Raw genomic sequence first — 19172 nt, forward strand, 5'->3', positions numbered from 1 at the left:
TTCCTGTGGATTATGTTTCATTCCCCTGAATTCCAAAAATAGTATAATTTGCCTTAAACATGTTTTATGATAAAAGGGATTAATTTATCCATAGAATACAAATAGTATTACCATGGAAATTTAAAGTTGCATACTAAGCAGTTTAGAATGAAAGTTGATATAAGATTCATTAACTAGGGACACTAACCAGTGCCTACTTGTGCCAGGTACTGTACTACAATGAACAAAGCACATGTCTGCTGCCCTAAACAGTTTCCAGTATCAAAAACCTTTAAAACTTTCATGTTCTTTGATCAACTTCCAACAAGGAAGTAGACTGTGATAGAGAAATGTCTAGCGATAAAAATGTTGTTTATGACCAGAAAACTAAAAATCAGCTAAAAATTCAAACATAGGAAGTCATTGAATATCATGATCCTATATAATAGAACTTTTAGTTATTGCCAAAATTCCATTAAAGAAGGTAATGTAGCAGGACATCATATTTTATTAAATAAAACTTAGAATGAGCACAGTATATAATTAACCTTGTTTAGTATCAAACTATGAATATATTTATTAAAGAATGCACATGTTTTAAATTTTCCCCCTTCACCCTTTTGTACTTCCTTTTAAATTATTCTGTAATTACTAAACATTAAACATATAATAGGAAAAGTGATTTGTAAAAGAAACAATAGAGTTATTGTTCATACTTCATGGAGCAAACTTTATTAGCTAATCTGCCAGTGATATTAAAATTTGACTGTGGTTTTAAAAATAACAAACTTTCCAGAATTTCACCTCCTCCTTTGCTTTTCTCAACCATGTCATCTTGTGCAATTACCATCATGAATTCAGTGAGTGGAGTGTGTGATAGCAAGTTATTAATAACCTGCACTCTGCAGTGGTTCTGTGAACACGAGTACAAGGCAGGAAAGCAGGCGTAGAGAAACTCATTAGTTCACTTAAAATAATTTGAGGATCTTTGGTCTCTCTGCCTTCGGTGGAAGTTATGACATTATGTCATTGACAAGTTCCAGAGACAGCGTCCCTGAACAGAAATCACAGAAGAATCTGGACAGTAAAAAGTTTTCATATTCAAACTCTAGTTTAACATTGACAGAACAGTAGGAGAGATATTCTAGGAAAAATGTTTCAAAAGCTGTTGCTCTGGGCAGTATGTATCAAGAGCTTTCAAATTATTCATAGTTTTTGAGTCACTATTTTCATTTCTAGGAATCCACACCAAAGAAAAAAAATCCGAAGTATGCACAAAGCTTATGTTCCAGAATGTCCATGTAATGACTGTTTTTCCTTAATTGATTTTTTTGCTTTGTTGCACTAAAAAATATTTTCATGTATATCTTTCCAGATCAACATATTCTGAGCGCTAATAACATTTAATATTATAGAGAATTTTTATTGAACATTTAAGTCTTTTCCAATGTTTCCCTATATCAAGGAACAATAAAATTAACTCCACATGTTTATGTACCTACAAATTTTACTTTATTTCTGTAAATTTGCACTTCCATTTGAATAACCTAGCCCTCTGTGGCCAGAGGTATCCATTCACCTCAGAGAGTACTAGGATTGCTACGCAAATAATGAAATCCTGTCTTTCACAACAAAATGGATGCAACTGGAAAGGATTTTACTTAGTGAAATAAGCCAGACCCAAAGCAACAACTCACAGGTTTCCCTGATCTGTGGTAAAAATGTAATGCTTCTGAGTGAAACTGACAGTCTGAGATTTCATTATGGTTTACTGCTCTTGTCACTATTATTTAGAAACAGTATTTTTTTTTCTTACTATTCGTTGAATTCTTTACTTAGTGAAGGTGGGATAAGGTAGATAGTTAGATTTGGACCAGGAGATGGAAGCCACACCTCCTCCACCCAATGTAATCCTATTTGCCAACCTGTCAATCAAATGATCTTTTCCTCAGGATGTCCCTCGCCTGACCTGGAAGTGGTAGCATATAACTACGACCCTTCTCAGGCTCATGATAAGCCTGGCAAATGGTTCTCTCCCTTCTCATGTAGTCAGAGGAAGTAGGGTACTGAAGTCTCTCCTCTCCTCCCCTCCCCGCCCCTCCCCTTCCCATCCTCCCTCTCTCTCTTTCTCTCACCTTTTCCCTTCCTGGCTCCCACTCTATTCTTAAATTGGTCCACGTGTGTCTGTATGTGTGTGTGACACTTCCTCACCTTTTCTTTTTTTTTGGACAGGCAGAGTTAGACAGTGAGAGATCATCACCCCCCAGATGGCTGCTACGGCCGGCGCTGCGCCGATCCAAAGCCAGGAGCCAGGTGCTTCTTCCTGGTCTCCCCATGTGGGTGCAGGTACCAAGCACTTGGGCCATCCTCCATTGCCTTTCCGGGCCACAGCAGAGAGCTGGACTGGAAGAGGAGCAACTGGGACAGAATCCGGCGCCCCAACAGGACTAGAACCCAGGCTGCTGGCGCCACAGGTGGAGGATTAGCCAAGTGAGCCAAGGCGCCAGCACTTCCTCACTATTTAAATAAACTTTATTACTTTGTACATTGTATTTGCACCTGTACTTAGAATGCTTCTCTAAGAGGCAAGAGCCTGGATTAGGAATTTAGACCCAACATAGCCCACAACAAAGGGGTAATCTTATAATTTTAAAATAAACTGAAAATATATCATTGCAAAAATTAAAAGAAAGAAATAAGAAAGAAAGAAGGGAGTATAGAGTCAAAATCAAAATGGAGTAAGTGTGGCTAACAGCTAATTACAGATCTCTTGCTTCTGTACACAATAGCATTGCTTGCTAAAGCCTAGGGGTGTATCTTGTGAAACTATGCAGGCCCAGATTCCAGGAACTGAGAAAGGGTACAACCCGAGTGTTCTGCCTAAGTTGCCAGAAATGCACCCTGCACTGTTATCTTACAACCATATCTTGGGTTTGTTATTGTTCCTGGGTTTGTTATTGTTAACTGTTATCTTACAACCATATCTTGGTTTTGTTATTGTTCACTGCATACCAGGGGTTCGAATTTGTGAGCCTCAGTCAACAGAACACTATAAAAAGCCGCATAACTCGCTGTTGGGGGCCGCACTCTGGTAAGGAGTATAGGTCCAGATCAGTTGCCTTGCCTCTCATTTTCAATAAAATTCGTGTGTGATTGATTGCCACCAGTTTTTATAATCTATTTTAGCTGACGAGTGTATGCAGCAGGAGTACAGGAGCATGGGCTGGAGGGAGGGTAGTGTGCGAAGCATCACTGTGCTCTGAAATCTGTATATATGAAATGGATGCAACTGTTCACCTTATATAAATAAAAACAATTGAAAAAAGTATAACAACGGACTCAGTATTCAGCATACAGCAGAAGTAGCTGATGGAAGCGCTCAGTCTCGCTCTCACTCTCGCTTTCTCTCTCTCATTCTAACTCTGACTTTTGGAATTAATAAATCTTTAAAATAACTGGCATTATTTAAACTTCATGGTCCAACATGAAATTCTTATTTATTTAAATTGTGATTGGGCCCACTTATATGTATTAATAAGACAAGTACCTGGTGTTTTGTTCTGCCAAATTTTAGTTTTTCTGTTTTTATATATTTCTTTTTTCCAATCTTCATGCTGTGCTCTATTGTTCCTAACTTACTATATGTCCAGTCTGTGTCTGTATCTGTGATTCTCTTTAAAGTTTTATTTAGCTATTTATTTGAAAGGCAGAGAGAGTTACAAATACAGATCTTCCATCTGCTGATTCACTCCTCAAAAGGCCACTACAGCAAGGGGTGGGCCAGGCTGAAGCTGGGAACCTGGAATTCCTTTGTTGGTGGAAACAACACAAGTACTTGGGTCACCATCTATTGCCTTCCCAGGGACATTAGCAGGGAGCTGGATAGGAAGTGGAGCAGCCAGAACTTCAACCAGTACTCTGGCAACAGCTTAATTCTCTGTGCTACCAGAGCACGCTGTGATTCTTCATGTAAGCTTTCTCCTGTTTCTAGCAGGCTCGATGATAAATGCTGTGTTTTCTGCTTTACCAACTCTCTCCCTCTTCCACCATCTTATTTAAGTAAATGTTGTTATATTTTAGCGTTTACCTTTTTTACTGTCAGATAGTTTATATTATTTGACTTTTCAGTTGTTAAGATAATATTTGACTTTTAAACTGTCTCATAGAAGGCAATCAGAGCTCTGATTGTACCATTTACTTTCCCTCTTACTCCTCTAATTTTTGTTGATGTGTTTCCACATTTTTATTGTACAATTTGGAAAATCCTTCCAGTGCCCTCCATTGTGATATACCTGTTCAGCTTTTTCTCTCTTTGGGATTTATTTTGGAAAATGTATTTTGCTAGGAAACTACTTATTTCTTTTCATTTTTCTAACTCCCTGTCACAAAGCTGAATGTCATTTTAATAGGTACCAGCTTTTCTACTAGAAAAAAGTTTTCCCATCAGATAACTAGGTCTCTTTTTGTGGGTTGAGTTGTTCTTTCAGGACTAAGGTGCTATAAATGGACAAACTAGAAAATTCCCATCCTTCTGCTTAGTCAGGCTTAAGGAAAAAGCCCCTGGGCCCCAGGTTGATCAACTGTGCTTTTGTACCTATAGAAGCAAGGAGCGCTGCTGGTCTCCCAGTACTGCCCCCTGGAGATCCACTGAGGCAGCCCCCCGGAGAACCCCTCCATTGCCCAGCAGCAAATGTACGGAGGCCAATCTTCACACGCTTGTCTCTAGGGTGTGACCAGCTGTGTGTTCTGTTCTCAGCTTGCAGAATAAAAGACTACCCTAGTTGTCTTTCCTGGGCATTACTGGTTAACTCACAGAATCGGAGGTGACGGTCACCATTCTGTGTACTTCAGAGCAGGCATTGTGAGAGACAGGCATCAAGGACATAGAGTCAGGTTACCGCAAGTTCAGAGTTACCTCCGGTCTCCCACATATTACTTTGATTTTATCATCATTTATGGTACCTTGTTTTTATATGCACAGATGCATGTGCATATAAATTAACATACCGATCTATATATTATAAACTGTAGAAATAATCTAAATGAACAATAAATGGTAATAAATAAATAAATCATAAAGCATACTTTTAGAGATTGCATGGTCATTAAACAAATAAAACAGAAAAACACCTGTTACACATTGTCAAGTGAAATAGCAAGATATAAAACTATATTATATATACAAATATGGATATATATATAAATGCATATATATTTACTGAGTAAGAAAGATCCACAAGGAAATTCATGAAAAATGATATATTGCATAATTATAGATTTCTTACTCCTACACATTTTACTGTATTTTCTAAGCTTTAACAAAAATCTGAATTGTTTTCAAAAACAGAAGAAATTAAATATTTGAGGCCTAAAAAGGAACTTAAATAGCCATAAGTGACAAATCCTTATGCTTGTTACAATTATTAGTCTAAATGATACCTGTTTTCTTATATGCTAGATATTTATATGAAATTAATTATGAAGAATTTAGTGAGAAGAATTTGTTTTTATAATTAGCATAATTAATGCTATTTTCTTCGTTTGCTGGAAAAGTCTGGACCATGGACATTAACACAGATATGATATGAGCAGAATTAAATAATACCTGTGAACACGAGTTCTGTGGAAAATCCCTAAAGTTCACTAAACATTTGTGTTTACACTGCCAATACTATGCTGTTACAGGACACTATTGTAAGATCAGTAAAACTGAAATAAATCATACAAAAATTGGTCTTTTAGGGAAAAAGTTTTACCTAAACAGGAAATGATCAATTCTTATAAAGCCTGGGAAAATTTTACCTAACCTAAAATCCTATGGAGAAAAGCAAAACATGAAACCTACAATCTTTACTAAATTAATTATAGAAATATATAGCTATCATAAAATGATTCATTGAAGCTAAGAAGAAATATCTGTAGGTAAGAGGGGATGTGTAAATGGATCTTTGAGAAAAAGATCTGGGTATTCTTTATCTCCGTACGGATAGACTCAATGTCACAAGACTGCAATAATGGTACTGCTAATACCTATGAAAAAGAAGGAGGTCTATGGGGATGTCTTTTATGAGTAATAAAAGAACTCTAAACCAAGTGAACTATCAGGGCCAGTTTTAGTGGTTTAGGAAATTGATCTTACCAGGAAGGAATGAATGGAAGAGTAATTGAGAATTTAGAAATACATGTAAAACATGCTGAAATCATCTTTTATTTGTTTCTGACATCAAAGGAAATGTGATGATGATACAATTTCAGGGAACCCAAACTGGTGTTCTGCATCTTACCTTGGAAGACCGGAAGGTAAATGCTGTGGATTTTACATCAGCTTTTTCTTTATCCATGAGAAGAAGGTTTTTGTCTTCCATGAGACTCAAATATTTTCCTGTCGTAACATGACGTAGTCGGAATGGCTGTCCCCATCTTATGTGACTTCCACTCCACCTAAAAAAAAAAAAAAAAAAAAAAAAAAAAAAAAAAAAAAAACCACCCTGATTCTATAGGATCCACCATTATACAAGAATTAAAATGCTTGAGTCAGGCAGTGAACACAGGTATTTTGCATACATTATCTTATTTAATGTTATCAAAACCGTTTGATGTTGGTGATATTAACTTAACTGACAAAAAGAAAAATGGTAATCTAGAATGAATTTGTAATACCCAATGTGACACATACAAAAAGTAGCAGAACTAAAATTTAACTCAAGGTCCTCTGACTTTATATACAATATCATTCATATACCAATAAAAGCAAGGATGACTAGGTACTTGTTTTCTAAGTCAGTCTAATCACTAGTTACACATATGGAAATATATCTTTAAACAGTAATTTAGAATTTATGAGTTAAAAAGTTTTTGTGTGTTTGCAGGGATTTGAAAGAAATATAATAGAGTTAATGCCTAAGTATGATTAATTAGAACTCATACATATAAACCAAGATATATATATATGTATATATACATATTTATTTAGAATATATTAACTTGACAAAAAAATTTATATCTATGTTTTAAATTTTAAGTTGTAGAACAGTAGCATTATTAAACATTTCTGAACAGAAAAAGAAGCCAAGAAAATAAAAATTTTTCAAAGGTCAACAGAGTGAAATATTTAGGAAAATATACACTAACAATGTTCCCCCAAAAAGATGAAAAGCAAATTTTCTGATAATTGAAAATCTGCTCTTAAAAAATTATGACTTTCAGACAGAACAAAGAGAAATCAGGTGCAGGCTGTCCTTACGTTACACAGAGTCCTCTGTTAAATGACCGTAATGTTCACAGAAACTTTGTCCTCACTAAAGTCCAATGAAGACAATTTCAATTTGCATGACCTTCTGTTGTAACATCACCGTTAGGACTGAGATACTATTATTAATAGACATGTTTAAAATCAAATCATTTGGGGTGAGTGTTGTAGCCTAACAGATTAAGCCACCACCAGCAAACCTGGCACCCCATATGGACTCCCTGTTAATGGCCTGGTAAAGTAGTGGAAGATGGCCCAAATGCTTGGGCCCCTGAACCCATGTGGGAGACCTTTATTTTAAAAAGATCAAATCATTCAAGAAAACTAAAAATAAATGATTGGAAAAATTTGTCATGCAAATTAATTTCAAAAGACAATAGTGATTGCAAATTTGATATTAGACAAATTCATATTCAAGACTAAAGTATAAAAGGAATATACCAGAGTATTTTATAGAAAAAAACATTCTAAAAAAAGACATGTTGTAAATCTTCACATGTTAACAACAAACAGAAATAAAAGAAAGGAAAGAAACACAAGATGATTTTTTAGAGACAGTTATAGCAGAACATTCTATCAAAAGCAATGCATCAAATAGACAAGTAAATATGGAGGACTTCAATATGATTTTATTAATTATAAAACTTGCTTTAATATCAATTAATTCAATGTTTTGTGCTCTACAAAGTGAGAATACTTTCTTTTCTAAGCCAATCACCTTAGTAAACTATAAATCATCTTCTTATTTTCCTAACATGAATTTTTAACTTGAGATACTAGAATTAGAATGATATTATGATAAGGTCATTTTTACATGGCTTTGTTTATAAAGATAATTATAAAAAAATCCCCTATTGAATTAACAGCAATTTGCTGATAAATCCTGATTATAGCATATTATCTTTAAAATCATATTAAACTACATTTACTGACAGCAGCATGTCAATGCCTTTTGGGTTTGGTAATAAACAAGCTTTTTAAAATTCTCCTCTTATAAACTTAATTATTTAAGTTTATTATTATTTAATTATTATTAATTAATAATTAATATTTAATTATTATTTAAGTTTATTATTTATTAATATTCATTTCCATTACTTAAGAGAACCTAAGTATTATTTCCCAAAGACAACTTATCTTAACCATCACAGAAAACATCTTTACTTTCAATATAGTACAGAATTTTGAACAGATGTGCAATTTTTATTTTTTTACCAGGATTTCCAGAGGGTGCTATGTATACTATACTGAAATCTATTTAGGAGGACTCACTTATGAATCTGTGAACAATAAAGGATCCCCTTTGCCTTGCTTAACAGCAAGCTTCCCTCAGCTACCTCCTGTAACAACAGGCAGGACTAGTCATTCACTGACCTGTTCCACTGCAACTTGTTATCCATAGTAGCGGACTTTGTTAAAAATCGGCTCTGAGCCATTTATGGTTTTGCTATTACTTTTTTTTTTTTTTTTTTTTTTTTTGGTTCCCTGGTTCCCTGATAAAACCAGGTAGAACTGGCTGCAGGGTAAGTTATACCCGGAGGCTGTGCAGCTTGCTTCAGACTGACAGGAGAGCTAGCTTATGGTTCATTGTAACGTTAACTGGCACACCTCTGATGTTTTGGCAGCCATCTTTGAATATCCAGTGCATGTGAGACGTGATTTGTCACAATGCACAAACTCAAAGGATTTCCCACACCCCTTTCCGCTGCATCTCCTATGTTCCATCACTTCATCCACAGTTGTGGCCCATTTTACCCTAACTACATAAACGCCCAAACCCCTTTGTGAACAAGATCGATTTTGGTTTTGTTGTCATCTCTCCTGTGTCCCGACAGGTATATAACAATAAACCTTCCCTGTCTCAGAAGATGTACCCAGTGTCATAGGAATAGTTACGTACATGAAGTGGGCGAGTTTGCTGCTTGAAATCATATATATGTTAATATATATACCAGTGCTCAAGTTCCTAAGCTGATTCTGATAGAAATGGAATGAACGTGGCTAGTTTTTGGCAACAATATTATGAAATTAAGGCACACTTTATGGCACTGACACTTAGATTAGTCTGATATAATAATTATGCCCATGGGTCAAAAGCAAAGAAGACAAACCCAGGAGTATTGAGAGAGATGAAAGGATTACAAAGACATTCTCTGGGTTTTTTGCTTTGTTGTTTTCTTTTGTTTTGTTTTTGACAGGCAGAGTTAGACAGTGAGAGAGAGAGAGAGACAGAGAGAAAGGCCTTCCTTCCGTTGGTTCACCACCCAAATGGCCACTATGGCCGGCGTGCTGTGCCGATCCGAAGCCAGGAGCCAGGTGCTTCCTCCTGGTCTCCTATGTGGATGCATGGCCCAAGCATTTGGGCCATCCTCCACTGCCTTCCGGGCCACAGCAGTGAGCTGGACTGGAAGAGGAGCAACCAGGACAAAATCCAGTGCTCCAACTGGGACTAGAACCCGGGATGCTGGCACTGCAGGTGGAGGATTAGCCTGGTGAGCTGTAGCACCGGCCCAACATTCCCTGTTAACATATAAGAAACTATTCCCTGTGTAGTTGCCTATATTTACCTGAAATGACCTCAGATGGAATAGAGGCTATTGGGTCATTCTTTGTGATTAAGTGTGTTAACTTTAGTTTGTGTTTATTTGTTACATGTAAAGAAGCAGAATTTGAATGATATGTAATATAATTCAATGATAATTCCTACTGCAGGAACTAATAGATATCCCATTTATAATACTCCTATAACTTTGCATTGGGGAAAAATAAGAAAAATATTTTCTATTAAATTTAACTCTCCAGATTAAAACTATAAATTGGGATACATTTAGGAATATACATAAAATCCATTTATCTAAAAATACAGTCAAGAAGGACAGGAATATTTATACATTTTTATAACATCGGAAATCTGTTTCATAAAGGCAACAAAACTAAATTTCACTAAATACGTGGTGCTCAAGAAGTTTCAGTTACTGAAACATTTCAGACTTGAAATTTTTAGATTAGAGATATGAAACTGTAATGCCTATGCAAACATTTCAAAAGCCTAAAAGCTCTGATACTTTTGGTCCCAAGTGTTTCAGATAAGGGATATTCAACTTGTACTTATTAGACACTGAAAGCTATAGTCTATCCATCTATTTAAATTGACAATGAAAAATTCCTCTGCCAGCTTGTTAATATTCAAGGTTACACAAAGTCTTCCAAAATTATTTTATGGCACATATGAGTAAAACCAAGAAAAACATTAAACTGTTTTAATCATTATATAGGCAAAAATCTTTTAAAAATTCCATAAAAACAGCTATTCTAGTAAGATAATCCCCCACTCCAACCCATGAAGCCTAAATCCTAAATCAATAATGTTTTTAAAGTATAGAATAGGGAATAAACTCATTGAATTGAAGCTTCACTGCTTTTTAGACAAAGACCTAAATCTTCCAATTACTAAAAAAAAAAAAAAAAAGCTGATAGATAATTTAATTGTTTAAAATGGTTCAAAACAGTACTTTGACCATCAATACTGCATCTCATTAAAGGAATTAAAAGGCAATCTCTGCAGTTTTTGGTAATTCACTCCCAAAAATTATAAATGTACACAGTATACACAGCACTATGTATAAAGTCTTAATATAATGAATATACATATATATTCATTATATATTAGAATATATATTAGAATCTAGATTTCTTATTCAGCTATCTAATTATTTGTAAAAATAGTGACTACCATTAGTGACTCTTGTCCTATCCTTCATGTTAAAGTTCCATTTTATCTTCACAAGGTTAAGCCTCAATTCCATCAGACCTAAAACGTGTGACAAATTCGCAAACAGCTTGTCCTGTCGCCAAACCTTACATCATTCTTTCCTCGTGGTGCTTTCCACCGGGAAATGAATGGTCTGGGATACGATGATGTCATAAAGACAAATGAGGTGGAAAAGTTGTACAAAATTGCTGCATATTTCTCAGGTTTACCACCTGGTGAACCAAAACAAAGGTAGGCAGGGGGAAGGAGGGCAGAGAAACTCTTACTGTTTGTTCTGTTGCTTGTGTGTTTGCTGTGGGTGTCTTTACAGTCATTTTATATAGAAGGAGAGGTCAAGAGCACTTGTGAGAGGGATCTGCACTCTTGGAGCAGTAGGCTATATTTATTAGTTCTACTTACGCAACTCTTAGAGTCTCTAGTCTCCAAAGGGACCGTGCGTGAACAGATACAGCACCACCTTCATAATGAACAGTCCTGTTTAAATAAACAAAAAAGGCCAGTTTTGAGCTTAAAATATTTCATTCTTAAGATTCTTATTTTTCAAGATTCTCAAAGGATAAAATCAAATAGGAAAGCTGGTGGATACATAGTTATACCTTTTTGGCACTAGACAATATAGCACAAAATAACAATACAGTAATCAACGTAAATTTGCCCTAAATAAAACTTGATTTAAGTCTATCCTCTTCCTGTCATTTTCTTCCTCTAATCCCATTCATTTTCTATCTCTCTGTGTCTCTCCCTCTCCTTCCTACCAGAGAATAGATTTAACCTCACAACTCTAACTTACGTCTGTGAAAGAAGTTACCAGTTTAAGCACAGTAAATATATATTAGTATTTCAACACATAGATGTAATTATCTGCAGTACTAAATTCTGTTTTAGATATTTAAAACATATTAAGGAAATATAAGAATACTAATTCTCAATACTTCAATACAGTAATCTGTAATTTAATTCTACAACATATATAAAAAATCAACAGAAAACCATGAAAGAGAAACTTCTTTGTATACATATTACATGCAACCAAATTTTTAAATTCTCATACTAAAGTTTATTAATATGCCATATACGAGTCTCTATACATTATCCAAATTGATCTCTGCCAATGCTTTGAGATTACTCTAAGGAAACTGAAGTTTATGCAAATGTTCTGTTTCTTTCCAGAATATTCACTCTCTCTTTCTCTTTAGGACCCATTTAGCATTTAAACACATAAAAGCATTTCCTGCCTGCTGTTTCCCTTTTATGACTCACTATCACTACCTACCACTTCTCAATGCACTCCATTCTTGCTTCCGGACCCATTTCTCCGCTGAAACAGATTTTGCTAAGGTCATCAAATGACCTTCATGTTACCAAATCCCATGAACATACTTTTTGAACATTGTGGAAACTCTCATTGACTTGACAGTTTTCTGATACCAGAAAAAAAGAAGTTAATCTTCTTTTCCTATTACTAAGATGCTTCTTCTTATTCTATTTTTATTATAGACCTTTTCAAATATATACAAAAGTTGAATATTAAAATAAATCCCCAAGTAGCCAACATCAAGCACAATGATCAACACAGGAACAATTTTGCTTGAACTATCACCTTTATAACCCCTTCATATACAACCCTAAAACAAATTGTATTTAATACTAGAAAACACCCAGTGCTCAAATTTCTGACGTTATTTCACAAATGTCTATTTCAATTGAGTCCCACAGTTGCTTTATTAAATCAAGATCCAAACAAAACGCACTTATTAATTAGGTGTCTTAAGTGCCTTTTTTTCTAGAACAGTTTCTCTTCCTCTCTTTTTTTCATTCTTGCCATTTATTTCCTAATATAAGTTGATGCCATTTGTCCTAAAGTACTTTTTGCATTCTAGATTTCTGTGACTGCATCCCCGTGGTGTTTTAAACATGTAACTCTAAATAGTTTGATTTTTGGACAAGTTCATTGCAGAAACTATCTTGTAGTTCCTGTTATAATTGGAGATACATAATGTCTAGTTCTCTACTTTTTTAATGCTAAAATTAATTACTAGGTTCAGTACCACTCTGCTCCACCAATAATTACCTAAAAGGTCTAGATATATCAGCGAACAGGCATTCATTGCAGTGATTTTCAATCATGGTTGCATATAATAATCACATGGGCAGCTTTTAAAAATCCTACGTTGAACTTTCACCAATGGCCAATTGAACAGATCTGGAATTTTTAAACTCTCCATTTTGTCATAATGAGGAGCCATAGCTTGGACACCATGGCTAGGTAAGGTGTTCCACAGGAGCCCTGGTGGTGGTTGGGGATAGGTAATTCCTTGCCAGGTGTGTGTGGCAGGGGGAGGGGGAATGCTTCCTGTGCATTGCACTGTAGGATGTTTACAGCAACCTTGCCCTCTTATCAGCTGACTATCAGCAGTAGCCTCCCGGCAGCTGTGACAACTGGAAATGTCTCCCAAATGTTAAAGGTCCCCTTGCGGACAAACAGCACCCCTGATGTACAGCCTCAGGTACAGCTCAGTGGTTCTCAATCTTTAGTGAGGCAGAATTGCCCCAAAGGCTTGCTAAACCCAGACTGCTGGCCCCACCAGCAGAGTTACTGACTGAGTGGGCCTGGGGTGAGGCATGTTCCCAGGTAATACTGATAAATTGCTTGTCTATATTTTGAGAACCATGAGACAAAACCGTACTGTGGCAGTGATTCTTACTCTTGATTGTATATTGGAATCACTGTGAAACGTCTAAAACTCCTACACAGAGACAATATTAGACTGGTTTAAGCAGAACATCAGTGTATATGTTGAAAAACACAGAAAAATAAATACATTGCATGTATTTCTACACATATACACACACACAAAGATACAGATTTTTAAACAATCTGTAATAAAGGTCTTGTATTTGTCCATGTTGAAAACACCATTAGCTTTTTCAGATGAAAAGACTGTTAGTCATTTTGTTTTTGATCATAAACAATAACATTTAGAAACAAATACAAAAAGTTAATCAACTGTCCTAAATAATTCATAGGTCAAACAGGGAATCCAATTTATATTCCATCTAGAAAACAATGATGAAAAGAATACTTTATAACAAACATATGATTCACAACTAAACTGAAAATTTTTAACCTGCATTTCTTTCATTAGTAAAGAAGAAATAGTGCAAACAAAGGAATGAAATATTTGTTCAAGCACTTCAATGAAGATTAGGGCTCTGCACTGTGGAGCAGCAGGTTAACCCCACTTGCAACACTGGCATAATGTATCAGATTGCAAATTGGAATCTCAGGTACTCAATTGTTTCTAATCCAGCTTCCTGCTGATACTTCTGGGAAGGCAATAGCTGGGAGACCCCGATGGAGTTCCAGGCTCCTGGCTTTGTCTTGGCACAGCTCTGGTCTTTGCTGCCATCTGGGTAGTGAACCAGTGGATGGAAAATAGATTTCTCTCCATCCCCCACCCCTGGTAGCTCTGCCTGTCAAATCAATCAGTCTTTAAAAAAGAATAAAACAGAAAATAAAATGAATGAAGGATTCTATGACGTATCATAAAATAAATAAGATGTGTAGGGTGGGTACTGTGGCACAGAGTTGTCACCAGGTGGGATGCCCACATCTCACATCAGAGTGTCTGGTTCAAATTCCAATATCTGTGCTTCTTATTCAGCTTCTTGTTAATGTGCAGGGAGATGACTGTTCCAACTGCTTGGGTTCCCACCACCCACATAGGAGACCAGGATGGAGTTCCAGACTCCAGGATTTGGCGAGGTGCAGCCCCAGCTATTGTGGACATTTGGGGAGTTAATCAGGGAACACAAGGTACCTCTCTTTCTGTCTCTCTCCCTCTCTCTTTCTCACTGTCATTCTGACCTTCAAATAAATAACTATCTTTAAAAAGATAAAAATATGATATAGACATGTAAATGATATTTTCTGTACAATAGATTATCACAAATCTTCCACATATATGAATAGATGAAGAAATATACCTGTATGAGCATGAAGAAAGTTGTTGAACAATGAACATAACAGTATTAAGATTAATTACATAAGGGAAACAATAGAAAATTTAACCTTAAAAATAAAATATGGGGCTGGCATTGAGGCACAGCAGGTTAAGCTGCTGCCTGAGGCGCTGGCATCTGATATAAACACCACTTCAAAGTCCCAGGTGCTCCACTTCTGATCCAGCTCACTGCTAATGCACCGGGAAGGCAGTAGAAGATGGCCCAAATCACTGGGTTCCTGTACCCATGTGGGAGATCCAGATGTAGTTCTAAGCTCCTGGCTTCAGCCTGCAGATGGAAGCTCTCTCTTTCCCCTTCTCTTTTACGTTCTCAATAACTCAGGCTTTCAAATAAATAAATCTTTTTAAAAAATAAATGGTCCTTATGATACTAACATCTTGATTATGTTTATATAGACTTTTATATATTACAAATTTATATATTTTTATTTATTCTTCAGCGTATGAAGAATTAATCATTTTACTTTAATAACTTATATTTTTGAATTGAATTTTTAGTTAAAATGCTAATACCCAAATATAAAGTGCATAGGAAAGTTGGCCCCTCCATTCTGTTGACAATGCCTCTGATATCCACTGAAGGAGTAGACACTATACTAAGTCACAGAAGCTAAGTTCAAAGATAAAACCCATCAAAGGAGAAAACCAAAAAGTATTTTCACAAATGCCAAAATATAAATGCATAAATGCAAGAAACAAGAAGCCAAAAGGAACACAAAACAATTAAACATTGGAATGTAAAGACAAAGAGATTGCTAAAATACCTGAAAATGAGTTCAAAAGAATGATTCTAAAATTGCTTGGAAACACAAAGAAACAAATTCATGAGACAAAGGAATCAGCACACAATAAGGATGAAAAGTTTTGCCATGAGATAGAGATAATGAGAAGAAATAAAACCAAAATATTAGAAATGAAAAATTTAATATGTTAAATGGAAAATACAGTGGAAATGTTAAATGGAAATACAGTCAGAAGAAAGAAATTCCAAGCTAGAAGACAAATCTTTTGAAATATCTCTGTCATAAAAAAAGAAAAAATAGAATAACTGAAAACAGTGTTCAAGATTTATGAGAAATTAATAAATGCTCAAACATACATGTCTTAGGAGTTTCTAAATGTGTAGAAAGAGAATGGATTAGAAGGCCTATTCAGCAAAATAACAGCATAAAATTTCCCTATTTTGGAGAAAGAAAAGACAACCAACTACACAAAGCACATAGAACTTCTAATAGGATCAGAAAACATCTTAAGTGTGACACATTATAGTCAAATTTTCAACAGTAAAACATAAAGAAAAGATTCTAAAATGTGCAAGAGAAACATCAGATTACTTTCAGAGTATCCCCAATTAGACTAATGGCTAATTTCTCATCATAAACCCTGCAGGCTAGGAGAGAATAGAAAGATAAAGGCCAAGGCCTGAAAGATAGAAACTGACAATCCAGAATACTATACTCTGCAAAGTTCTCATTTATAAATGAAGGTGAAATAAAGACCATCCAAAACAAACAGAAATTGAAATAATTTATCACCACTTGTCCAGACTTACTAATGATTGCTAAGGATGTGCCAAACAAAGAAACAGAGAATGACAGTTATCATTATGAAAGAATGTGAAGGCAGAAAATCTCCTAATAAAAGCACGAAGGAAATCCAAAATTTACAGAAAAATGCTAGGACAAATTTGTTACATATCAATAACTTTGAATGTAAATGGACTAAAATATCCAATTAAAAGATCCAGATTGGCTGAATAGATTAAAAAACAAGACACATCTATTTACTGCTTACAGGTACAGACCTCAACAGCAAAGGTACATGCAGACTGAAAGTGGAAGGGTCAAAAAAGATATTCCATTCTAACAGAAAGCAAAAATGAGCAGGTATAGCGATCCTAATATCAGAAAAAATAGACTGTAACACAAAAACTGTTAAAGGAGACAAAGAAGGGCATTATGTAATGATCAAGAGATCGATTCAACAGGAGGATGTGACTATAATAAAATTAAATGCACCCAATGCCAGGGAGCTTGGCTATTTAAAAAAATTTAATGGATCTAAAGGGAGACATAGACTCCAATACAATAGTAATGGGGGACTTCAACACCTCACTTTCAGCAATGGATAGATCAACTAGACAGAAAACTGACAAAGAAACAACACAGCTCATCTACACGATGGACAAAATGGACCTAATTGATATCTACAAAACAATTCATTACACAGTTGCAGAATACACATTCTTTTCATGAGTATGTGGAACTTTCTCTAGAATAGACCATATAATAGGCCATAAAGCAAGTCTTACCAAATTCAAAAATAATTGAAATCAACTATGCATCTTTTATGACCACAACAGAATGAAGCTTGAAATTAAGAACTTGAGAATCCGTAGAAAATATGCAAGCATATGGAGCCTGAACAACATGCTCCTGAATGAATAGTGGATCACAGAAGAAATCAAATGGGAAACCAAAAAACATTTCTGGAAATGAATGAAAATGACAATACAATGTATCAAACCTTATGCAATACAGCAAAAGCAGAGTTAAGAGGGAAGTTTATAGCAACTAGCAAACTCATTTAGAAATTGGAAAGCCACAAAATAAATATCAATGCATCTCATGAATTTAGAAAAACAACAAACCAAATGCAAAATTAGGAGGAAAGAAATAATTAGAGAAGAAAAGCAAAAATGAAACAAAAAACCAAAAGCTAATTAAGAGCTAGTTTTTTGGGGAAAATTAACAAAATGTATATATCATTTGCTCAGCTAATCAAAAAAAGAGAGAGTAAACCCAAACCAATACAGTCAGAGATGAAAATGGAGATGTAACAATGGATATCATAGAAATAAAAAGAATCATGAGGAATTACTACAAACAGAAAAATGACAACAAACTGGAAAATCTACAAGAAATGGATATGTTACTGGACACATACAATCTACCAAAACTGAGTCATGAAGACATAGAAAACCTAAACATGCCAATAACAAAAATGAAGACTGAATCATTAACAAAGACCTTACGAACAAAGAAAAGCCCAGGACCAGATAGCTTCACTGCTGAATACTACCAGATATTATTAAAGAACTAATTCCAATTCTTCTCAAACTATTAAAAATAAAAAAAGGAACAGAATCCTCTCAAACTCCTATGATACCAGCATCATCTAAATTTCATAATCAGAAAAAGATATAAAAAAGAGAACTATAGACTAATATCACTTATTAATATAGATGCACAAATCTTCAATGAAATACTAGCTAAGTGAATCCAACAACACATCAGAAAAGTCATTTACCCAGACTAAGTAGGTATTATCCTGGCTATGCCGGGATGGTTCAACATATACAAATCAATAAATATGATACATCACATTAACAAACTGAAGAATAAAAACCATGATTATATCAATAGATTCATAGGAAGCATTTGATAAAATACAACACCCTGTCAAGATAAAGAGCAAATTGGGTATATAAGATAAATTCCTAAATACAATCAAGGCAATATATGACAAACACACAGCCAACATCATACTGAATAGGGAAAAGTTGGAAGCCTTTCCACTAAGTTCCAGAACCAGACAAGGATATCCACTTCCATCACTTCAATTCAATACAGCTCTGGAAGTTTGAGCCAGAGCCATTAGGAAAGAAAAAGAAATCAAAGAGTTACAAATTGGAATGGAGGAATTAAAATTATCCTTGTTTGCAGATGACATGATTCTATATATAGGGGAACCAAAAGACTCCATTAAGAGACTATTGGAACTCATAGGATATGAGTTTGGTAAAGTTGAAGGATATAAAATCAACACATAAAAATCAGTTAGTATACACAATGACATAGCTGAGAAAGAACTTGAAAGGTCAGTCCCATTCATAATAGCTACCATAAATTTTAAATACTTTGAAATAAATTTAACTAAGGATGTGAAAGATCTCTATGACAATTATAATGTTTAGGAGCTAAAATAAAACTCTGGAGAAAGCAGGGAGAAAGGACAGTTTCTTTAACAAATGGTGCTGGGAAAATTGGATCTCTATTCACAGAAGTATGAAACAAGATACCTACTTTACACCTTAAACAAAAACTCAACTGATAGTGGATCAAGGATCTAAATCTACAAGACACCA

General features: G+C 35.0%; 1 protein-coding gene across 8 annotated transcripts in view; it reads right to left on the reverse strand.

Moving 5' to 3' along the window:
• Positions 1-19172, reverse strand: part of RYR2 (ryanodine receptor 2) — a 772754-nt gene that overhangs the window by 410486 nt on the left and 343096 nt on the right. For all 8 annotated transcript variants that reach the window (NM_001082757.1, XM_089311247.1, XM_089311246.1 and 5 more), the window contains 2 exon segments: positions 6264-6420; positions 11400-11474. In NM_001082757.1, coding sequence (NP_001076226.1) covers positions 6264-6420; positions 11400-11474 — 232 coding nt within the window.

The sequence above is a fragment of the Oryctolagus cuniculus genome, chromosome 13 (genome assembly GCF_051225735.1).
Source record: "Oryctolagus cuniculus isolate XC-2025 breed Fujian yellow rabbit chromosome 13, ASM5122573v1, whole genome shotgun sequence".
NCBI classification, from domain to species: Eukaryota; Metazoa; Chordata; class Mammalia; order Lagomorpha; family Leporidae; genus Oryctolagus; species Oryctolagus cuniculus.